This window comes from Cnephaeus nilssonii (genome assembly GCF_951640355.1).
Source record: "Cnephaeus nilssonii genome assembly, chromosome: 20".
Taxonomy (NCBI): Eukaryota; Metazoa; Chordata; class Mammalia; order Chiroptera; family Vespertilionidae; genus Cnephaeus; species Cnephaeus nilssonii.
In genome coordinates this window covers 20,334,229-20,358,331 of record NC_137091.1, presented here as the reverse complement: position 1 = coordinate 20,358,331, position 24,103 = coordinate 20,334,229, and the positions used below count along the sequence as shown (strand labels likewise).

General features: G+C 44.2%; 1 protein-coding gene across 1 annotated transcript in view; it reads right to left on the bottom strand.

Moving 5' to 3' along the window:
• The window catches only part of CSNK2A2 (casein kinase 2 alpha 2), a gene marked incomplete at its 5' end in the record, with an annotated part of 38,233 nt that overhangs the window by 3,613 nt on the left and 10,517 nt on the right, over window positions 1-24,103 (bottom strand). Inside the window, 9 exon segments of the mRNA XM_079799894.1 lie at window positions 3,777-3,870; window positions 5,590-5,738; window positions 6,522-6,622; window positions 7,613-7,714; window positions 8,157-8,267; window positions 9,054-9,137; window positions 14,429-14,488; window positions 20,783-20,833; window positions 22,998-23,099. Coding sequence (XP_079656020.1) covers window positions 3,794-3,870; window positions 5,590-5,738; window positions 6,522-6,622; window positions 7,613-7,714; window positions 8,157-8,267; window positions 9,054-9,137; window positions 14,429-14,488; window positions 20,783-20,833; window positions 22,998-23,099 — 837 coding nt within the window. The 3' untranslated portion in view covers window positions 3,777-3,793.

The following is a 24,103-nucleotide window of genomic DNA, read 5'->3' as shown; positions in this document are numbered from 1 at the left end:
TCCGTCTCCGAGTTAAGCTCACTGACAAACTTTGGCTTCCTGTGTGCTCATGTGGACCCTGCTTTTGCGTTCACAAGGGTTTCCATCTCCAGGACTTCGCCAGGTTATACTACCCACTCCTGCTCAATGGGAGGAGGGAAGTTTGCTTTCCCTGTGGGTGCCCATGCATAATGCAGGTTTCTAAGCAAACCATTTACTCTGACCTGGCATTAAAGGAAACTATTAACTGAGCTTCTGGATCCACTTCAGTGCATATACAAAACTCCTCCAATTGCTGCTTGTGTCCCAAAGTAATTTTGCTCCCATCCTCAGCCACGCAGCACCTGGGAGAACCTGTCATTTCCCTGAGTAGGCCCAGGCTGAGCCCCCCGCCGCCAGCTTGCTGGGACTCGGCATCTGCCTGGGAGAGCACCTTGTGGTCCCACCGGCACCAATCCAGGGGGCAGTGCCCGCCTCAGGGCACATCCAGAACATGACTTTTGTGTCCCCCAGGTCCTCTCCCCTCACAAGTCACATTCCCTCAAGATTGACCTTTCGACTTATTGGTTCAGCTTCTCCTTTAACAGCCCGCTGGCCCGGCCTCTCCCAGCCCCCAAGGATTGCAAGCTCTGCCGTCTCCTCTAATGAATCCGTCTGAGCACCTTCCTCTTTGCAAGGGAAAACACTGGCTTTGAGCCTCGTGAGTACCGATGTGCTAGAGACGTACTGGAGAGCGCCTGTAAGGAGACCCAGCCAAGTGCGTGCCGGTTAAGTGCCCCGCAGAACTGGCATCGGCACGCGCCTCACTGTAAGAAGGGCCATGAATGCTTGGTCTGCACTATGCATGTGACGGCTGCTCCCACCCAGCCACCTACCACAGGGACGGGAGGGGACAGGAGCAGGCCAGCTGATATGACCCAGGGGAGCATGAACTGCAAGTAAACCACAGGTGAAAAGATCGGCAGTTCTGCCCCGCAGCCGCCTCAGCTGGAGGAATCCCCGCGGCCATGCTCACGGTGGCCCGGCTGTGATACACCGCCTGCCCGTGGCCAGGAGCTTTTTCCTCACCACATCAGGTCTATGTTCTTAAACACAGGCAGTACCTGAGATGACAGTGTAACACTACCCTGTTCCCCACATTTTTTTGCTTTTCTTTAGGAAATAATAAGTCCTTATCATAGGCACTTTTAACCTGTTATAAGGTAATGAAGCAAACAAAATATCAAATGAAAATTACTGAGATGAATTAAGAAATATGCTAACTGAAAAGGATAGAGGGTGGGTAGATCTACCATAGCTTAGTCTAAGTATTAGACATTCTCTCTCTTACACACACACACACACACACACACACACACCCTCTCGGAACTCTCCAAGACCATCTCCTAACCCAGGGAAATGTCTCAAATATCAGCGGAGCCAGGTCCAAGTGGACACACCATGGTTTAGGCATAGGTTAAGAGAAAAGGTCTGGACTGGACTCACTCCAGTTTGGGGGGAAAAAAACAACCTACAGTGGCAGCAGCCAGCAGCTGGTCAAGGCCAGACGAGAAAGGAGTGGGCGTTTTAAACTCCGTTCTGCTGCATGTCTAAGGCATGAAGACAGGCAAAGGACAGGTGGCAGCAAAGGAAACTGCATAAAGCATTGCTCCTGTCAAAGCGGCGGCTGCAGAGCCAGGGCAGGCAGGTGAGCGTCTGCACCTACCAAGTCACAAGCAAAGGAGAGAGGACAAGTGAACCGCCGGCTCAGCTCCAGATGCTCTCCTGCCTCTGGGCCCCCACAGGTCACTACTTCACCAAGCCCTCCTCTCGGCTCCCGGCCTGGTCCACACAGGCACCTTAAAGGGGTGGGAGGAGAGCATGGGGACACAGGGGCGGGGCAGGAAAGACACACAGTGGCACATCTCCCTGATAATAAACAACAGTTCCGTGTTGCCTCGGAGGGCACGTGAGAAGCTTCTGACAATTCCAGACAGAGTTTTACTGCCTGACACGGTATCTAGGTCCAGCCAAGAGCTCGTGCCTCGTCTTTCATTTTCAGACAGAACAAATGCAGACATTAATATACAGAATGTGCAATGCAGGCAGGTAGTATATGTATGAGAACCTTGGCGGAATTAATTTCCTGGCTTTGGGATCTTACTTTTTCATCTGTAAGCTCAACTCTATAAATAAGAGTTTTATTTGTATTTCAAGTTCCCACCAACCAAATGAATCTACATTTAGAGATAGGACCTGCTACCAATACCAATATGATTTTATTGGAATATGGAATGTAAACAGATGCTTTCAAACAAACAATCTATCCTTATAAAAATGTATGGCATTATTAAATAGTTAATAAAGAAATCCTAATGTGACATGGTGACAGACCCCTCAAGCTCCAGCCTAGCTGTGCGAGTCCCCATAGCTGTGGCGTGGCTCTGCAGCTGGGGTGAGGGGACTGCTTGCAAATCATGTTAATGTCAAGTCCCCCAAATGAAATCAGCACTATTTTTACTTTTTAAAACAAAATCTAGCTTCCTTTGCTAACGTGAAGGCTGGCACATGGATCCCAGGCTCTGCTACTCACTCCGGGAACTCCATTTCCTCCCCCAAGGCCCTCGCCGCTTGGGCTGTGGGTGGCTCTGCCCATGTACCTCCAGGCCCTGCAGGCGAGACGGACTTGTCATTGCCATCACATTCACGTATTGCCCATCAGAGCTTAGAAATGCAGAGTACCCTGATTACAGCGGGGAATTACTTCTCATGGGGATAAAAAGAGGCAAAAAGGGGGTGGGGATGGGGATATATATTTTTCCTTTGCCCAATAGGTCATTCCTGAATAAATTCTCATAGAATCTTTTCCCTCCTTCTCCCCCTCCCTGACCTAAGACCGACTTCCCAGCTTTAGTTATGGTTGTGAACAAAGCATCTTTGTTTCAGAGAGATGCGTTAAAATAGGTGCACACACAGGGATGTGCTGGGAAATGGTGAGGCTTCCTTAACAAGGCTGCAAAAAAAAAAAAAGAAAAAGAAAAAGAAAAAAGATACACCCCAAAAAAATAGCAACAAGATTTTATGGTGAGGCAAATCAACAAAGGTTACAGTGAGCTCCAAGGTATGCACTTAGCATCTAACTTCTGAAGAGATGGATGGACCTGTTCGTGGCATCACAGGGTTTAAAGTGACGTCTGCTGACACCCAAGGGGACTCATGAGAGGGACTGCAGTTTGCTCCCAAATTAATATGCTTAGAGGAAACTGCAGGGCTGAGGTACATTTCCTAGAGAGCTCATGTCATAAAAAAATACATAAAACATGAATTTGTAAAAGAGTTAAAAAAAAATACTGTCGCTGTTTTAATATCTCCTGTTCGTAAGTGAGGCTGGTGTGTCAGTACAGGCTGCTGACGTGCGGCTAAAACGAGCCTGAATCTCACCCAAGGAAACCCAGACCACAGTGGAATAGACAGGAAGTCAGGTATTCAGAGCTGGTTGACCGAACGAGTTAATTCAGCAGTGGTCTCCTGTGAAACACAGGTCAGTGCACAACTCCGAGTCTCCCATCTCCCATGCATCCCACATGGAGCGGCCCCTCAGATCCTGAACTAGGTGCAGCGTCTCGCCCGCTGCCGGAGCGTCAGCGCCCTGGAGACTAGGACTGGGGAGTTTCTTTCTTTTTGACAGACTTTTAGGTCTTTACTCTTCTTTGCGTTTAGAAGGAATGACTAGAATTTCTTTGTATCACACTGGAGTTTTCCTTCAAGGTTTGTGTTGGGTTGGTTGGTTTTATTGGCAAGCATCAATGCCGCATTACCCGTCGCTTTCCAGTCTTCATCGGGCCGCCGTGAGACCACTGGAAAGTACAGCGTTGTCCGCACAGGGCTGGGACTGCTCCTTCACCACGGGGTCTGCAAGGCAAAGGGCCAGGTCAGCAAGGCTGGGCGGTGAGGGAGGGAACATCACACTGAGCCCCGCCTTCCACAGTGAGCCAGAGGACACACTGCTGGAAAGGCAGGACCAGGAGGGCGAGGGAAGTGGCAGCGTATGGTTATAGAAGAACGAGGTACTGAAAAACGATCAGGGTGAGCACTCATACTTCCTCAGAGTCAAGTTCAATGACTCAGACTCACAAAGAGCGACACAGACTCATCTCCCACTGCTCAAATGTCTACTCATTTTCTTTTCTTTTTTTCTACTAATTTTCTTATGTGCTATTTTCCTTTAATACTAACATCATACCCAACGCCCAATTTTTTCAATGCATGCACAATAATAAGCACTTCAGAGAAAAGGGTGAATAAAAAGAGCCATTAGAAGACCTAATCATTTTGCCCAGTCGCTACGGCTCAGTGGTTGAGTGTCGATCTATGAACCAGGAGGTCATCATTCGATTCCCAGTCAGGGCACATGCTCAGGCTGCGGGCTGGATCCCCAGCGTGGAGCGTGCGGGAGGCAGCCAACCAATGATTCTCTCTCATCACTGATGTTTCTATCTCTCTCTCCATCTCCGTTCCTCTCTGAAATCAATAAAAATATATTTTTAAAAATAATTTAAAAAATAATATACATATATAGAGATGACCTAACTAACCATTTTTAGCAATAGTAGCTAATTTTTTTTTTTAAATAGAAGCATGAGTATTCAGAAAAGTAGACAGATCATGAATTACATATTGTAAACATCAGTGCTCTGAATTCCATCAACTCAAAGGGTAGAAATAGATTTCTGTGCCCTGGACCACTGAAGGGTGAGATCTTTCAAATTCACTGTCTACTAATGCTTATGGGCCAATAGGTTCCAAGATCACAGAGCGATGTCAACTTCAGGCAAGTTTCCGTTAATTGCAGAGGGAAAAAGAAGGAAAGATGGCATATTAGTCAAGCAACAGATAGGCTGAAAGTGTTGGTCGATTCACATAGTGAATTGAGACAGGTCGCTTAACCTCCCTTATTCTCAGTCTCCTCTGACCAGCCTAAACCACCCCACACTGCTGAGAATAAAGTGTGAGACGGGCCTTATCAGTGCGGAGAACTGCACTTGTGCAGAACAACAAGCAACCACATAAATGGAATTTATACACATTCTCTCAAGTCAGTAATTCAGATAGAATTTTAGTGAGGTCTTTTCATACCTGCTCTCCTTTCCGCAAATTCTTATTTAACTTATTTCCTTCTTTAAAAATGTACTAATAGTTACATTATTTTCAACTAATTACTTGTTTTTCTGTGTGTGCTGGTGGGGGAGGGCAGGGGGGTTTGTTATCTTTCATTAGTTTCCAAGAAAAAAGTATATATTTGAAAACTTGTGATCTACCAACTCAGTCACGGGGAATGGTCTAACACAGCGGTCGCCAACCTTTCGGACCTCATGGACCACCAGTAGTCCGAGGACCACCGATTGGTGACTGCTGGTCTAACAGACCAGACTCGAGGGAGCTACAAGCAAATACCTCCGGGGATCAAGAAGCAGACCTGCCAAGTTGTCTCAATGGTTTAGAGCTAATGAGGCCAAATTCTAGCGGCATTAATTCAAATACCTAGAATTCCCTTGACTGGCCTCAAAGATAAAGGGTGCAAGAACTTTTCCTTTAAAAAATGAGGCCTCTGCAGAGCGCCTGGAGACTCACAGAAGTACGGGTGCTCCATGGCCTCTTTGGCAGTCAGTCTCTGCTGATGGTCGTATCGCAGAAGTTTGTCCAGAAGATCTAGGGCCTCGGGGCTGACGAGGTGTCTGTTCTCACTATGTATAAAGTTTTCCCAGCGTTTCCGTGAATGTCTGAGAAGAAAAGGGGAGCATTAGTGTTCTGAAACAAAATTCAACTAAGATGCTTATGTAGTGGGGCCAAAACCAACAAAATCAGAGAGTACGACACTGGTTACAAGCTCCTTAAATCTCATTCCGGCTACCTGCCCCACCCCTACAGCTCTGATCCCAGCCAGTGCACTTGCTAACATCTGTATGACCCTCAAACAAAACAGTACTCCATGACTGATGAATTAGTTATGACGTTTACATCTGATTCGGATGTAAAAGATTTAGATGGCTTTAGTGAATTCTGGGCGAGGCACAGAGGTGACTGAGTAATTGTTATTACTCAGTCATTATATTTAGAGCTGCTGGCCTTAGAAACATGCATTTCATAAAATACTATTGGAAAAATTTCAACACATTTACTTTTCAAAACTCTATCTGAAAACAGGCTTTAAAATTACCTTTATAAATAATCCATTACAGAGAACAAAAGAAATGGTTTCTGATTCAAAGAAGCACAGCTTTCTAAGATATTTCCATTAAAATAAGCATATGCTAAGCCAGAAAACTTCTTTTCTGTAACATTATAATTTTCTATTGATAAGCAGACTGTCTCTTTGAAAAATAAAATTAATAGAAGACACATGTAAACAATGTCCAAATATCTCAAAGTAAGAAATGCACGGGGCGGGTAGAAGGCTACTTGATTTTATACAATTAGAAAGGGGAAGAGCTTTAGAGAGTGATTTTGCCAACCTTCCCACGTCAGCAGGGGGTTAACACCCCTCCTCTCCCTCTCTTACTTACTGTCCCAGGATATCGTTGAAGTGTGGGTCTAGGTCTATGTGATACTTCTTCAGATACCCATACAGCTCATCGGTACCCAGGACCTTGGCAATGCGAACAAGCTGAAACACAAACAAACTGACCAAATCACCACGCACAGAACTCCCTGCACGCCCGTGAGGATGCTGGGACAGGGAGCCAAAGACTTCCCACCCACGACTTCCCCAGGAAACAGGTACAGACCCAAGCCCGGGAAGACGGGCAGCAGACCCAAGGACAAGAATCCACACGAATGCAGATTTCCAAAATGCCTTTGAAACAATAACGCAACTTATTACAGGAATCATCTACAACAGTGGTTCTCAACCTTTCTAATGCCGCGACCCTTTAATGCAGTTCCTCATGTTGTGGTGACCCCCAACCATAAAATTATTTTCGTTGCTACTTCATAACTGTAATTTTGCTACTGTTATGAATCATAATGTAAATATCTGTTTTCCGATGGTCTTAGGCGACCCTGCTAGCGGTTCTCAACCTGTGGGTCGCGACAGTTTTCAAAGCTGTGGAAAATCAGCAATGATCATTCTGGGATGGAACAAAGACCAGGCTTTGAATGTATCAAAATTGACTCAACAGGTTGAGAACCGCTAGCAGGGTCACCTACGACCATTGGAAAACACAGATATTTACATTACGATTCATAACAGTAGCAAAATTAGTTATGAAGTAGCGATGAAAATAATTTTATGGTTGGGGGTCACCACAACATGAGGAACTGTATTAAAGGGTCGAGGCATTAGAAAGATTGAGAACCACTGATCTAGAAGCTGACGATTCTGGGGTCATCAAATTTAGTGACTAGAACCTAGTTTCATTAGGTAAGGAGGTGCCTGCCTGCACGGCTCACTTTGAAGTTGGGCATAAGAGAAGTGTCATCGATCTTTGGAGACCTGGTAACAGCAGGCAAAATTTTGTGAAATCCTTCACCTGAAGAAAAGCTCCTATGAGGACACTGAGAGATAACCAGTGGCTCAAAGACAGCACCCTATCAAGGATGCTACTTTCTTGGCATCTGCCCCCAAATGGATATGAGCCAGATGGTGTTCGCTCACCTGGTCATAGTTGTCCTGTCCGTGGAAGAAGGGTTCCTTTCGAAAGATCATGCTCGCTAACATACAGCCCAAACTCCACATGTCCAAGCTATAATCATACATCTGAGGAAATAAGGACAAGCAGTCAGTCAGTCACGGGTGCTCCATTTTCCTGAGCAAAAAAAAAAAAAAGAGGTAGCTGCGGAAAATCAGCAATGATCATTCTGGGATGGAACAAAGACCAGGCTTTGAATGTATCCAGATTGACTCAATAAAAACCAAGAAGCCCGGCCGGGTGGTTCAGTGGTTGAGTGTTGAACCAGGAGGTCATGGTTTGATTCCCTGTCAAGGCATATGGCTGGGTTGTGAGCTCAATTCCCAATAGGAGACGTGCAGGAGGCAGCCGATCAATGACTCTGTCATCACTGATGCTTCTATCTCTCTCTCCCTCTCTGAAATCAATAAAAATGTATTTTAAACAACAACAACAACAAAAAAACAACAGGAGAAAGGAAAAGCCCCAAGGAAACACAGAAAGCCCAGCGGCGCTCGCTAACCATTTTACCTGGTAGTCCACAAGGAGCTCTGGTCCCTTGAAGTACCTGGAGGCCACGCGGACATTGTACTCCTGAGCAGGATGGTAGAACTCTGCCAAACCCCAGTCTATCAGTCGCAGCTACAAATACGACAGAAAGAAAACATGTGAAAGGAGCGTTTCTAGATGCCTGTGCCTTAGAACAGGGCCACACCACATTAAATGATAATTATTTGGCCGTGTAAGAAAATGTTAGCAAGCGCACTGGCAAAAAAAATGTACTTTCAGTAACTGCGTAAGAGGCCATTTCTGAGCACAGCTCTTAGAATCGTATTTGCTTTTTTTTAAAAAAATTTAAATTATCCTGGTTTCTTCTCTTGAGATCAATAGAGCTTAAGCTTCTCTCTGGCTCCATACAACCTGTATGTGCAACACATCCCCCATCATCAACAGCTTTCATTATAAGCTGTAGTCATAACAGAAAGGGTGGGGGTACATGCTCCATTCCAGAATTGAGGCACTGCTCCAATTCTGGAAGTTGAGTAAATGAATCACTCTAATAGGTGATTCATTTACTCAACAATCAGGGACAACCAGAATTGGGCACTGAAAATAAGAGGGATCAATGATATTTTTAAGGCCAGGCAGATTGGTCTGAGGGGTCATTAAGCAGTAGAAACCATCAGCTGCAGTTTCTTTCTTGAGGCCCCCCAGAAAACCATGACCACAATAAACAAGGGAGTACAGCTGCTTTCCTTGTGTACTACACTTATGCAAAGTAGGAACCCACACTGGGAACTGGGAAATAACAGTACCACCAGTCTGCCAAAGAAAGCAGCAGGGGTCTCCAGAAACCACCTAAGTACTGGCCAGGGGTGGTCTACGCCTTCCACCGGAAGGCTGGCGGCTGCCTAGCTGGTATGGTACCTTTTTCTGTTGGTGATCTATCATGACATTGTGAGGTTTCACATCCCTGTGCATGATTCCCTTGCTGTGGCAGTAATCCAGAGCCTATTAGGTAAGAAAGCACAGAGAAAGGTAAGCAAACCCTCTACCACCCCCACATTGCAATCATATTCGCATTTGCTTGTGACAGCTTGACTGGGATAGTCTCCTCAGGGGAGCTTACTGTCTGTAACAAAAGAGAAGAAACCGGCCTCAGGGGGCAGCCCCTGCTCTCTGCATACCACGCTGGCCGCTGGTAGAGGGCTAAGGAGGCCACCGTCAAGGCTTTGATGGCAGTTTCTTAAAATGGGGGAAATGAGCCCTGGCTGGTCTGACTCAGTGATAAGAGTATCAACCTGTGCAATGAAGGGTCAAGGGTTCAATTCCTGCATGTACCTGGGTTGCAGGTTCCATGTTTCTCACTCTCTCTTTCCCTCCCCACCCTGTCCCGCCCTTCCACACTAAAAATCAATGGGAAAAATGCCCTCGGGTGAGGATTAACAAACATACAAAAATTTTAAAAAAGGCTGGGGGAGAGGAATGTGGAATGGTACTCTCCTTTCAGCACTCCTCTCCTGCTCGCACTGGCCACCTGGGTTTAGAAACCATCCATTCATCTGTTCTGATTTTATGTGTTTAAAATCGGACCTGGGAACCTCACTGGAGTCACCTCTCATAGTGGTTCAATGACACGCACGAGTCCACGTGGACATGAAGCACGACATCCAAATATCTCTCTCAGGGTGGCTTGTTTTTTAGAAAGTGTCTTATGGGGGTTTTCTAGATTAACACACATTCTAATATTAGTATTACCCTTAAAAGCAATCTCTGAGCCAGTTGGTCTTTAAGAATTATGATTATAGCCCGGCAGGTGTGGCTCAGCGGTCGAGAGTCAACCTATGAATCAGGTCATGGTTTGAATCCCGGTCAGGACACATGCCCAGGTTGCGGGCACAATCCCCAGTGAGGGTGTGCAGGAGGCAGCTGATAAATGATTCTCTCATCATTGATGTTTCCCTCTCTATCCCTTTCCCTTCCTCTCAAGCTTGCCTTCCCTCAATCCCCACTCCCCTCTGGCCCTCTACTCCTCCTCCCATCCTCTGCTCCCAACCACTAATCTGCTAACTATTGCTATGATCTATCTGCCTTTTAGACATTCATAAAATACAATATACAGTCCTCCATCTTCATTTACTCAGATGTTTCTGAGATTCACTCATATTGCTTTTTGCTTGCTGAGTAGTATTCCACTGTGTGACCATACCAGCTGGTGGACAATTGGGTGGTTTCCACTTTTTGGCTCTTATGAATGAGCTACTTATGTTCATGTACAAGTCTCTGAGGTGACACATGCTTTCATTTCTCTTGGGTGGATTCCAAAAGGTGGAAGTTCTGGATTGCATGTAGGTTTTACATTAAATGTTCAAACATTTGTTTCCCAAAGTAGCTGCACCATTTTACATTCCCATCAGCAGCGTGAGGGTTCCAGTTTCTCTACATCCTCCCCACACTTGTCATTGCCCACCTTTTTGATTATGGCCGTTCAGTGGGTCTGAAGTGGTATCTCACTGCAGTTTTGATTTGTATTTCCCTAATGAGTGGTCAAGTTGATTATCTTTCCTTGTGCTTACTTGTCAGCCTTTATCTTCGTTGGACAAATGTTGACTCAAATCTTTCATCCACTTTTTTATTTGGGTTGTTCTTGTTTTATTCATTTATTTAGTTTCCCCGTGTCCCGGTGCTTGAGGATAGAACCAGCGGACTGGAAACCATCGGCACTGAAGACATGCCACCAAGGGGGCAGGAGCGCCTATCCTCTGCTCCACATATTTCGGGGACTGGGACCGCACGCCAGACCCCGCCAAGAAGAGGAGGGTTGTTTTTGTTTTAAATTAAAAAAAAAAAAAGTTTTTGCTCCCGAATCTCCCTTTTCTTACACAATATAACTATTTTCATAAATTTCAAAAGTAGGCCCTTTGGATTGTCTTAAAAAGCACTTTAAGCTTGCCTGAGTCCCATAATATCCTCCATGAGTGATAATGATAGCAACCCAGAATCTCAGGGTGCCTACTATGTGCCTGGCACTGAGGGCTCTTGGTGGGAGTTTTCCATGGGAGAGGAGAGGGTTTCTCAACTTTGGTACTGTGGACATTTTGGACCAGATAATTCTTTGTTGCGGGGAGCTGCCCTGCACACTGTAGGATGTCAGTCAAGCAGAATCCCCACTACATACCAGATTACAAAGCACCCCTCTAATTGTGAAAACCAACGACAGTTCCAGACTGCCAAATGACCTGGGGTATGAAGCAGACTTGACTGAGAACCACTGGCCTGGACTAGCAAGGGCACTATACCAGGCATCCTTGTGTGGGAGGGAAGCCAGAAGCCAGGGAATGATCCCTAGCACCAGCATTCCAGGTATAAGCCAATTTTCCTTTCCCTAGACACAAGAGTATACAGCGTCCGATGCTTTTTATAGGAAGGTCAAAAACAGGCAAAACTAAACTGTGGTGATTGCCCTGGCCAGGTAGCTCAGTTGGTTAGAGCATCATCGCAATACAGCAAGGTTGTGGGTTCTATCCCCAGTCAGGGTAAACACAAGAATCAATCAATGATTGCATAAATAGGTGGAACAACAAAAATCGATTTTACCGCCCCCCCCTCCCTCTCTCTCAAAAAATAACTAAAAGTAAAAATAAAAACTAAATTATAGTGGTAGTGGTCAGACTATAATCTTCAGAGAAGGGGATACTGAATACAAGGGGGACAAGAGAGCCTCTATGGCAGGGGTCCTCGAACTTTTTAAACAGGGAGCCAGTTCACTGTCCCTCAGACCGTTGGAGGGCCGGACTATAGTTTAAAAAAAACTACGAACAAATTCCTATGCACACTGCACATATCTTATTTTGAAGTAAAAAAAAACAAAACGGCAAAAACACCCGCATGTGGCCTGCGGGCCGTAGTTTGAGGACGCCTGGACTCTATGGGTTTTCATACCATTCCTCACCAGCCCTGTCCAACAGAACTTCCTGTGATGAAGAAATACTCTAGCCAAAACCAGTTTGGCTCAGTGGATGGAGCGTCAGCCTGCGGACTGAAGGGTCCCAGGTTCGATTCCGGTCAAGGGCATGTACCTTGGTTGCGGGCACGTCCCCGGTGGGGGGTGTGCAGGAGGCAGCTGATTGATGTTTCTCTCTCATCGATGTTTCTAGCTCTCTATCCCTCTCCCTTCCTCTCTGTAAAAAATCAATAAAACATTTTTTTAAAAAAATACTCTATCTCCGCACTGTCCAATACGGTAACCATAGCCACACGAGGCCACTGAGTATTTGGAATGTGAATAACAAAGCTAAAGAGCTTACTTAATTTAAATACCTACCTGCAAGGCTGAAGCTACTATTCTGGACAGCATAGTTCTGTGTAGGTTTGGATAAATGTTTCACTTAGGTAAAATCCAAAAAAAACTGTACACTTAAGATTTAGTCACTTTCTTTATGTAGGTTCTACTTCAATTTGACTTTCTCTTTTGTTTTGTTTTACAGCAAAGCTGTAGCAAGACTGCCGTGGCAGTGCCTCTGAGATGGACCAGGGCTCCTGAGGACAGACCTCCCTGAATCTGAATCAGACCCGACTCTGCGCAACTCGTGAGTCACGAGCAATCATGGCAGCCTTCAACCTGTTTCTACATTTTCAAAGTTTAAACGTTGCCTCTGCTCTATCCCTGGCCTGCCTCTCCCAGAGAGAACAGGAGTGCTGATTCTGTTATCTTGCCTAGTCTTTGCCCAGATGAATTAGACGCACACCTGGGATGTGAGAATCGTCTGATGAAAGAAAATTCACGAAGGGGATTAATTCTTTTGCCAAGTTTACTAGTCAGACTCCCTGGGGAGCTACTGGCATACTTTTAAATTCCTTGGGAAATTCTTTCAGTTTTAAAATCTGGTCGTTTCTGACCACTAAGCACGCAAGAGGTTTTCCAAATGTCATCTGGGGTTCCATGCCTCATCAGCAGAAAATACCTACCACCTAGCTGCTGCCTCTGGAAAATGGAGAGGACACCAGACACCCAGTGCCGCCTGGAGGAGCAGCTGTGAAGACCTGCGTCACTGGATGTCTTACCTGGTCTATGGGCCACTGTGCCAGGTTTCAACCTTACCTTTGGGGTGCTGGTCTGCCTCAAACTCTTGGTATTGTGTTCAAGCAACTATTCACAATTCCATCAAAACTCCATCTTGGCATTTTTCGTTCTTTCAGAGGTTCTTAATTTGGGGTCACACCCCTCCTAAAACTTAAGTAACACTGTATACTTCACAGCACTTTTGGAGTGATTTCACTGTTTTCATTAGACTCTTAGTGCTCCATGACACTAAAAAACTTAGGAAACATCGGTCTACTCCATTTTATACACCTTTTTAGAATTCTTTACCTAAATGTTTACCTACACAAACTAAGAGAGATCATTTCTCCATCAATCAGTAATGCTTGAAAATTTCAATCTTGGGATTAGTAAGTCTCCTAGAAGGTCCACCCATCACTCTCCCTGCATGTCAAGGCTAATTAGCCAGGGCTAGAGGCTGGGTTGTCTCATATAAGAAGGGGATTGTAAGAGACGGCAAGAAAGAGATGGCCAGGAGTGCCTGCAATCCTGGTATGCATGTCCCTCCACAACGTGACCTCAATGCTCTGCCCGTCGAGAGGTGGGGTCTACTTCCCACTCTTTGAGTCTAGGCTTAGCCACATGACTTGTTCTGGTCAACAACTGAAAACATGACACAGAAGAGTGCTTACATGTCACTTACACTCTTGCTGCTAGACCAGCACGGGAAGGGCTCAGACTAGCCTCCTGGGGGACGAGGCCTCTGCTACTCCAGCCGCCCTCCAGACATGTGAATGAGGCCATCCTGGACCACCCTAGACCATCTTGACCAGCTGGCCCAGTTAAGTTTTCCCAGACCAAAAGACTCACCCAGCCAACCCACAGAATTATGAGAAATAAGAAACTATCTGTAAAGTCGTTAAGTTTAGGTGATTTGTTATGCAGTAAAATCAATAGTAAATATTGATTAAGCACCGGAAAGAAAACCCCAGGGCAATAAGAGCTCTGAAGAGGGAGGGTCTAATCTCTGCTATGATGCCCCTGGACTTGGCCATCTCTGTCAGTTCCACTGGAAACTTTCTATGTAAAGGTCCCATGATGGAGGCATCAAGGAAAGAAACACACCCCAAAACAACAAACAAACAAAACCTCTAAGTACTCTGGGTATCAAGAAACATCCTGCTCTTTCTCTATTCGCTCAAAAACTTTTCCCTTAATGACTAAGCCTGAACAGAATTCACTGTTCACGGGTGCCACTTACTTTAAGTAGTTCATACATATAAAACCGGATATCAAAGTCTGTCAGGATCTGGTAAAGTTGCTGAAACAGATTTCAGAAAACAAAGTTACATTAGCGTCATTACATCTTGTCATCCAAATGTTGGTTATTATTCTCTGTAAACTTTAAGCGTGAGTCACTGAAGAAGCCCAGAACTTTTTACTCCCTGACCTGCAACAAATGGGGACACAGACTACAGAGGGTCTGATACTTCAGCCTTCCAAAGAATTCCAGGGAAGAAAACCATTTATTCCAACTTGGATCCTTTAATAACATGTTCAATGCTCCCTGGTTTCAAACCCCACAATTGCAGTCATAGAGATGAAGCCACAGGTGTCCAACTGCACTTCAAACAAACCCGCCCCACTGCGGCTGCACGTTTGCTGCAGAGCAAGAGCAGCGGTCGACAACCTTTCAGACCACTGGCTGGCGACCGCTGCGTGTAGAAGACCCAGTTCTGTGGATAGGAGACCCTGAAAAAGTGCATCAGCCCACGTGGGAAAACGGTGGGAAGACAGCCTGTTCGTGAAAGAAACACAAGGAAAAGCAACTGCTACAGCATTTGGAAATGGCAAGACTTAAAAAAATCTATACCCTCCACTCCCCGCAAACCAGTTCCAGGCTGGAAAGAGAACACCTCACAGGCAATATTGATGGGAACTAACTAAATCAATGTTTTAGGGAGAAGCAAAAAGGAGAGGTGGAGTGAAATGTTAAACAACTGATTCACAAATGCACATTTTCATGATTGATAATCCAAAGACCCACCCACTGGGAGATTTTTGAAAATTTTCAATTTCTAAAAGGCAGAGTAGCATTTATGAATCCAGGTTCATTAAAACACGAACCCTTGTCGAAACTCTATTATTACTTTTGATCATCAATCCAACATCAATTCCAAGTAAATCTCTTTCCCCATCAGTCCAAGCAGCACTTTTGATGAAATTAATAAGCACACCTTTATGAAATATGTTTTGTTTCTCCTTTATTGGAAGACTCAAGCAATATAGAGAAAAGCTCTCCAGGAGCAGAGAACAGTGTGTAATAAGGGGGTAGGGGGGGGGGAATAAAATCACATATTCGTACTTGCTTGTATCTGTAAGAATGATGAGATTAATAAAAAGTGGTTTCATATACATGGGGGGTGGGGAAGGATGGACATTGGGGCACAGAGGAATAAAAGAGACTTTTTCCGCATACCAGTTCATATTTTAGATATAGGCAAATACATTACCTGTTCAAAACAATTTTTCTTTATTTGCTAAAAATCAAATTTAACAACTTCTAAGAACAACAGGACTTCTTTTTCAAATGTCCCCTTTTAAATCAGAGTGACTCTCCCTCCAGCCTAGTAAGGCTATCTGATTTCACCAAACCCAGGCAGCAGCCAGCTCAGGCACCACAGGGAATGAAACCATACGTTACAGTCCACATACCGGTGGTGCCCACTGGAGGCTGGCCGGGATGGGCCCCTACTGCACTCAGGCACAAAGGCACAAACAACTTTGCACCATTTCTCGCGAGATTCAGCTGCATACCAGCCCAACACTCAAGTTTTTTCTTCTTCCCAGCACACCCCCAACCTGTATGTACAGAACTAGGCGAAGATACCATCTCTTTGCGTGTCAGGTCAGCTTCTCCTGTGAGAGTTAAGGAGATCACTCCCAGAGATGATGCCAAGTTGAACCTCAAGTCAATAAACAGGCCATGACAGGGAAAACAGCATTTACTACCCCTCAGAGGCCTGGGATAGATTATTTCCAGAAATGAATATGGACTATTGTACTAGCTGGGTTTTATCTGTGGAAGGTGGTATCATGTGGTATTTATACCAAGCATCTGTGTAAATGAATGTCCTTGGTCTGCCAACATAGCACTTCCAACTACTCCAACCAATATCAATTTTATATAGTTCAAAAAAACACTAGTTGAATATAGTGCTTAGGCCTAACTCATTCTAAGTATTGCCATGTGTCTTTTATTATCGCTTTGACACACATGAAGTGTTATACCTGATGATTTCCAGGAGAAATCGACCAAAACAGTACCTCTTCCATAAAATGAAATAAGGGAAAAAATGAGGAAGGCCCTAAAAAATCTGAACTAAATTACCAAACTTGATATAAAAACTGACCATGTACTAAAGTCACAAGCATCAATCATCAACAAATTCCAAATAATAAACATTATATGGATCAGGTTCTCTGGACACAGCACAATCAAATTAGGAATCAATAATAGAAAAAAAATTTTTTAAGTGGGTTCTGGATCAGATATTCACAACCATAGAGCTAAAAAGGACGTTCCCAGGACAGCAATCACTGGGACATCTTTTAATATGGACTCCATACTGTCTATATTAGGTGGCATGACTGCATAAATATTAAATTTCTTAAGTGCACTGTGGTCATGTAGGAAAATATCCTCCGTCCAGTGCTAGCATATTTAGGAGTGAAGTAAAGCAATGCCTGCAACTTGCTTTAAGATGACTTCAGCAAAAAGATAGTTAGAGATAAAGAGGGGAGTGAGGGGGGATGGAGAGAAATAACTGCAAATGTGGCATAATATTAACTGGTAAATCTAGGTGAGTATCATAAGGGTACTGACTGTGCTACTCTTTCCAATTTTCAATAGGTCTAAAAAATTTTTTTTTAAATATATAATATATTTTATTGATTTTTTTACAGAGAGGAAGGGAGAGGGATAGAGAGCTAGAAACATCGATGAGAAAGAAACATTGATCAGCTGCCTCCTGCACACCCCCTACCGGGGATGTGCCCGCAACCAATGTACATGCCCTTGACCGGAATCGAACTTGGGACCTTTCAGTCCACAGACCGACGCTCTATCCACTGAGCCAAACCGGTTTCGGCTTTAAATATATTTTTATTGATTGTTTACAGAGAGAGGAAGGGAGAGGGATAGAGAGTGAGAAACATCAATGAGAGAGAGACATCGATCAGCTGCCTCCTGCACACACCCCCTACTGGGGATGTGCCCACAACCAAGGTACATGCCCTTGATCAGAATTGAACTTGGCACCCTTCAGTCCACAGGCGGATACTCTATCCACTGAGCCAAACCAGTTAGGGCAGGTCTAAAAATTTTCAAAGTAAAGTTTGGAGAGAAAAACCCAAATCCACAAGATGTGAATTTTTATTTCTGCTTTGAAAATGATACTGAAGTGAGTCTTATAACCATGAAATGTAGTGAAAATAGTGCTTGGGGTTTACAGACTTCAGGAAAGATAGGGCCCGGCCAGCATGGCTCAATGGTTGAGCACTGACCATGAACCAAGAGGTCACCAGTTTAATTCCTGGTCAGGGCACACGCCCGGGTTGTGGGCTCCATCCCCAGTAGGAGGCAGCTGATCAAGGTTGATGTTTCTCTCTACATTGATGTTTCTGTCTCTCTTCACTTTCACTTCCCCTCTTTCTAAAATCAATAAAAACATATTAAAGCGCGCACACACACACACACACACAAAATAAAACTCCATGACATTCCAGATAAATGTAAGAGCATAGAAACTCACCAAAAAAGGAATTTGAAAGAAAAACAGAGAAAAGGCATGAAGAATAAAACATAATGAGGGGGGAAAAACACATTTTCTCAGTAAGAAAATAGAAGATATTACATAAAACATAAAAGAACAGGATACTATTTTAAAAGGCTCAGAGAACAAAACAGAGCTCTACAATAGGAAGTCTAACATCCGAATGAGTTTGAGAAAGTGAGAACAAAGAAGGGAAGAAAATCAAAGACATTAAAAATACTTTTCTGAAACAGAAGGACACAAGTTTCTAGATTGAAAACGCCCAGTAAGTATCCAGAACGAAGGATGAAAGCAAGCCATATGAAAGCATGTCACGGGGCAACTTCAGAGCCTGAGCAGGAAGAGACCCTGCAGGCTTCCACAGAAAAACAAAAGACAATCACGTAAGATGAAACCACAATGGCTTCAGTGGTAGGAGCAGCACAATCTCTTCACAAGGCTGAGGAAATGATTAATTACAACCTAGAATTCTACACTACGGAAAATGTTAGTTGGGAGGATAAAGTAAAATGTTTTCAGATATGCAAGCCTCTAAAAACATTAAAATCCCACGATCCTTTTTAAAAAAGCTCCTAGACAATGTATGCCACCCAAACATCCCCTTTGTAAGAAGTCAGATTTCTCTAGGGAATTAAACACTGACCTTCTGCCAGTTGTCAAATCCACCTGGCAATTCACGAAACACAAATGCGGAAGTGAAATGTTACATGTGGCTGGACAGCTGGTAAGAACTCATTAGGAAGCCAACTAAGGGATTTTAATATGAAGCTCCATGAAGACTGGCTTTGAAATGTTTGCATTAGAAAGATGTTTGGCTTCATGAAAGCCTGTTTAGTTTTTCAGAAACGCGCACACATATGCACCTTGATAAACCTGGGTCACCCACAGCAAATTAATGAAAAAAATGTATACCCCACTTTTTAGAGTTCACTACTGGAGTCACAAGGAAACTTGTTACATATGGGGAATGCAACACTGTATATAAAACTTGCTTATTGTTTTATATAATAAAAGCCTAATATGCTAAGTGCCCGGTCATCCGGTCGGCCATTCAATCAATCAATGCATAATCTTACATAATAAAAAGGTAATATTTAAATTACCATCACTCCGCTACGCCCATGATTGGGCCAGCGGGTGACACAGGGGGCAGGACTCGGGGTGGCTGGGGTGGTGATTGGGCCGGCAGGACGCTGAGCTCGCGTTGCCAGCGGCGACGTGAGCTCAGCGTCTGCGCCATGGCTGTGCTGCAGCACAGACAGGCCTCTGGGGCAGCGAGCCGAGCTGGCGTTTTGGAGGTTTGGAGGGGGGGGGGGGGGGGGCGGGCAGCGCGGCTCCCCGGGGATGAGTCTGGCGGCAGTTGGGCCACAGGAGCACGTGGCGGCGGCCCCAGCCTTCCTGGGCGGGAGGCAAAGGCAAGACCCTGGTCTGGGCTCCGGCCGCAGGAGGACCACGCCCCCGCCCCGCCTCGCCCTAGGGGCCCAGGGACTTCGGAGCTGCCGACCAGCGGACAGACAGCTTACAGGTGCATGATTTAATCATGCACTGGGCTTCTAGTTGTTTTATAAGTGCTTACTGTTCACTGATTAACCTTAGAGCCTCTTTAGAGTGATTACCTAAGAAAAATTAAGTGCGAGGATAAGGTTCTTTTATTTTCACCCAAAAGCATCACTCCTGATACAGCGTATTTCAACTGCTGATTTGATTTTGTCCCTAACTTCCATCCCAACAAAATCACAAGCCTTTTATTCACTGGCAGAGTTGAAATCACCTAAAAATCTCTAAATGCCCCTGAAATCAACACCGCTTTTGATTTTTAAAAAACTTTCTCTTCTCATATTGGTTTTCATATTGTGCTCCACCATGTCCAGCATGCCTGGCCCCCAAACCTTGACATGAGTTAAGGTTGCGGTGTTTGAAAAACACAAATTCATGAAAAACCGGCTTAATATTCTGCTTCTGAAGAACACATCATATTCTAAATTAATAAGAATATAAGAACTATATGAGGCTGCCTGGCACAGATGCCCCAAGAGCCCCCGAGGTGTCTGGGAGTACCCGGACCTGAATGGACCCAGAGGGTAGGGGCTGCTGCACCCTTCCCTGCGTGACCCCCGCAAGGCAAAGGCTTCGGCTTTAGTATTTCCTGCTGGTGAGCTGGGCGCTCAGGTCCAGGAGAGGGAAAATGAGTATCTTTAAATGTCTACAGATGGTGCATGTTCTCTCCAGAGATGCTTCTAGTTAAAGAAATAATTTAAGAGTCAGGTATCTTAATAAAATGTGCAAATGCAAATAAATAAATATAGAAAAGAAATGTAAATAACCAGGGCAGGGCTTTTCTGCGTCATCTGCTCTGTATACATGTGCACAAACACACACCATCTGAGAGTCTGAATCCAATGTATTGCTTTTCACGAGCCCTGCATCCGCTCATCACTTCCTATCAGCAATGTAAGCAAGATTCCTAAGAAAATCAAAGGCAACATCTACCTAAAGCTGTCATCTAAAACAGGAGTGGTAGAGATTGAGGCATTAGCTTAGACCCAGCCCGCAGCTATTCCCAGAGTAAGCGAGGCCAAGGGTGATGAGTAACTACACCAAATGCAAGAGCCCTAACCACTTTCTGCAACCTGGAGTCATTTCACAAGGAATCCAATGTGTTATTTCCTACTCTCACCAATGACCTTTCTGCCCTCCTTGTGTTCTAGAGTATCAGCAGTACTCATTGCCACCACTCATCCCCAAAACCCCCACAGCAGAAAGAAAAAGTATATACGTACCTTAAAATCTGTATTATTGATATATTCAAATACCAAAGCTGGTGTCTTTGACTGCAAGAAAAAAATATAAATAATTATTAAGTATTCAAACAATAAATATAATTTCTTCTATCATACCTACCTATCCTCAAATCCCACTTAGATGAAAAAGATTCACCCCTCAGGGAGAGACTAGCAAGAAATTTCCTCTTGAAATTTTATGCCTGGAATTTGCTTCAAAATAACAAGATGGTGGGCAATGGGAGAGTGGGGAAGTGGGTGGGGTATGGATGAAACAAAGTTGGCCAGCAGCTAAGTGCTAAAAACTGAGTGCTGTGTGCAGGCAGGCTCATGCTATTACTCACTTTACTTTTGTAAATCGTCGGAATTTTTCATAATAAAGTTCTGTTTGTTTCTTTGTTTGTTTGTTTTTAAAAGGAGTACATTCTCTGACCAACCTGTCCACTGGGCCTGGCACATTATGCGAAGATTTATTCTCTTGAGGGTTTCAGTTTGCCAACTATGAAAGGAGTGACATGTTTTCATCTTGGTTTAGCGAGCCAGACGCATTTTATAGAATTATCATAGGTCTTGGGGCTCTAGCACAGGTCTTTTCAGGACCGGAAAGGAAATTATCTATAATTATCAGTAAGCCACAATGTGGAATTACTTCCTCAAGTATTTTTAAAGCACTATAATCTTTGATGCAATGAGTACAAAATAGTCAATATTTCCTTGTTGTAAACAGATTTTCAAATGTCAAGTTTACTTAAGTGAGGTAAAATAATGTGAATTGGCAGTAATAAGCTTTAGAAATTGGGAGAAAAGCAGGGGCTTAAAAGCGTTATAGGAAGAAACAATCATCCTAGAAATCTTTCCAGCCGGGAAGTTTTGCCGAAGGAAGCAGATGAAAGTTACCTAGGAGACAGGCCACAGTGCACCCACACGGGCCTTTGCCAGGATGAGTGGCAGTCCCGGCCAAAGGGTCCTCAGCAGCCCACGCTGAGAGGGTTTCACCACCAGACCTCTCTACAGGTGGGGGAGGAGGGTTCCCTGGTTGTTTCGTCCACTTCAATTTACTGGTTACATATGTGTAACACACACACACAATTTAAGTAACAGATTACAAAAACGGTGAGACAACTATTACCAAGCTCCATGTCACTGCAGAATCAATCTGAGCTGATGAGACAGGGATATATTTGTGCCAATTAGATGGGATCTAGAATATGACCATCCTTCTCAGTCTTTTCAGGGACCAAAGTAAAAAGCTTTCCTTATTCTTCAGTTCAACAGCCCTGTGTAATTTTGGGCAAATTACTTAACCTCTGTAGACTTCAGTTATCTTATCTGCACAGTATGACAATGCAGACAACAACAGTACCTACCCCCACTGAACTGCTGTGAGGATTACATGATGAGATAGTTAAACACTCAGAATAGTGCTGGCACACGCATGTTAGCTACCACATTATTATGAGGATGTCTTCAGCAGATAGAAGCAAAGACAATAAACTCAAGCTATCATGGGAGAACAGAAATATTTGAGGTACAACAGGTGAAGAACAGAAATGGGATGGGAAGCGATACCAAAAAAGCCTTAGTTAATAATAAACACTTAAGGTTTAGTCACTCCCGGGAAGAGACAAAAAAAATAAACAGCACCACTAAAATGGCTCAAAATTAAACATTTTAACAAAAATATTTCCGATGTTTCTGGATATACAGTGGATGCTGAATTAAAGACCAGTATGAGAACCAGCAAGCTCGCCCCCTCGAAGGTCAGTGGGCCCGGGACCTTTCAGCGCTCTACGCCAGGTATCCACGTGGAGATTCTCGGTACTTCCTTCTGTGACCCCAGATTTTCAATGGGAGGTAAAATAATGCTGATTGGTAGGAATAAGCTTCAAAACTGGGAGAAAAACAGGGTCTTAAAGGAGATAGTCAGCAAACATTTGTAAGCTGAATCAGGACAATGAGGTAATACACCTGGGCAGGGATTTGCCAAACTAATAGACATGTTAGGTTCTATCGAAGTGGTGGTGGCTACTTTCACATTGGGCCACCATGATTTTTTTTCTGGTTTTCAAAATCATTCCGTAGAAAAGACAAACACAATCATCCTCACTATATAATATTTCAGGTTCTGTTTGTCTGTCTCTCATACTCATACACATACACACACACACACACACACACACACACACTCTCTCTCCCCCAACCATCAGGCACCTACCACAGGGTCCTTCACAGTGTCAATCAGCTTAATAATATTTGTTCCACCACGAAGGTTCTCCAGAATCTTAACTTCTCGTTTTATCTTCTTTTTCTTCACTGGCTTAAATACACAAGAGTAATCAGAAGTAAGACTCCCTTGAAAATTATTAAAACTTTAAAACGACGTTAGCTAATCAAATGGATAGTGCACTATCTTGTACACTCCGTTATGTTAAAGAGCACATCTAAATTAGAAGAGAAAAAAATGGAGATAAAATGGATCTGCCCATAAGAACTTATAGGATTAAGTTAAACAATTTACAGACTTATAGCTTATGACAAATCTTTAAGTAGGGCACTTAAAATTTTTGAACACCATGTCATACTTTAAAAATAAAATGCTTACTGGGTTAACTGCCAAGTGGAAAATGTTATAGCTCTGAACAGCTGTATATCATGCACCCACAAACGGAAAAACTTAAACAAAATGGCGAGACACCTGCTCTTCCAATGAGTTACATGTAATTTTGTCTTCCAGGAGCGAAGACCAGTCCACTGACATCAAGTTACAAACTTGTTTCCCAGCTGCTGGCTCCCATTTCCTGTCGCCACTCCCGTTTCCTTAATATCTAGGATCTGAAATCACCAGTAAAAATTCCCCACAGATCCCATTCCCAAAGAGATGATGGATCGGTAACAGTGATTGAAAACCTCTGCTACTGCTAATCTTTCAATCTGCGAGACAGGAAAGTTTCAAGACTTTAATCAGAAATACTGGCATTACACGTTACTTCTTGTTTTCTTAATATATTTTTTTACTGATTTCAGAGAGGAAGGGAGAGAGAGATAGAAACATCGATGAGAGAGAATCATTGACTGGCTGCCTCCTGCATGCCCCCTACTGGGGAGGATCGAGCCTGCAACCTGGGCAAGTGCCCTTGGCCAGAATCGAACCTGGGACCTTTCAGTCAGCAGGCCAACGCTCTATCCACTGAGCAACACCGGCTAGGGCACACATGTTGCTTCTTATCTTAAGGGGGCTAAAGAGTCTGAAGAAGGAAAATAAGCATATCACAATCAACAAGTTTTATAAAGCACTTAGCACAGCACTGGCACATAGTAAGC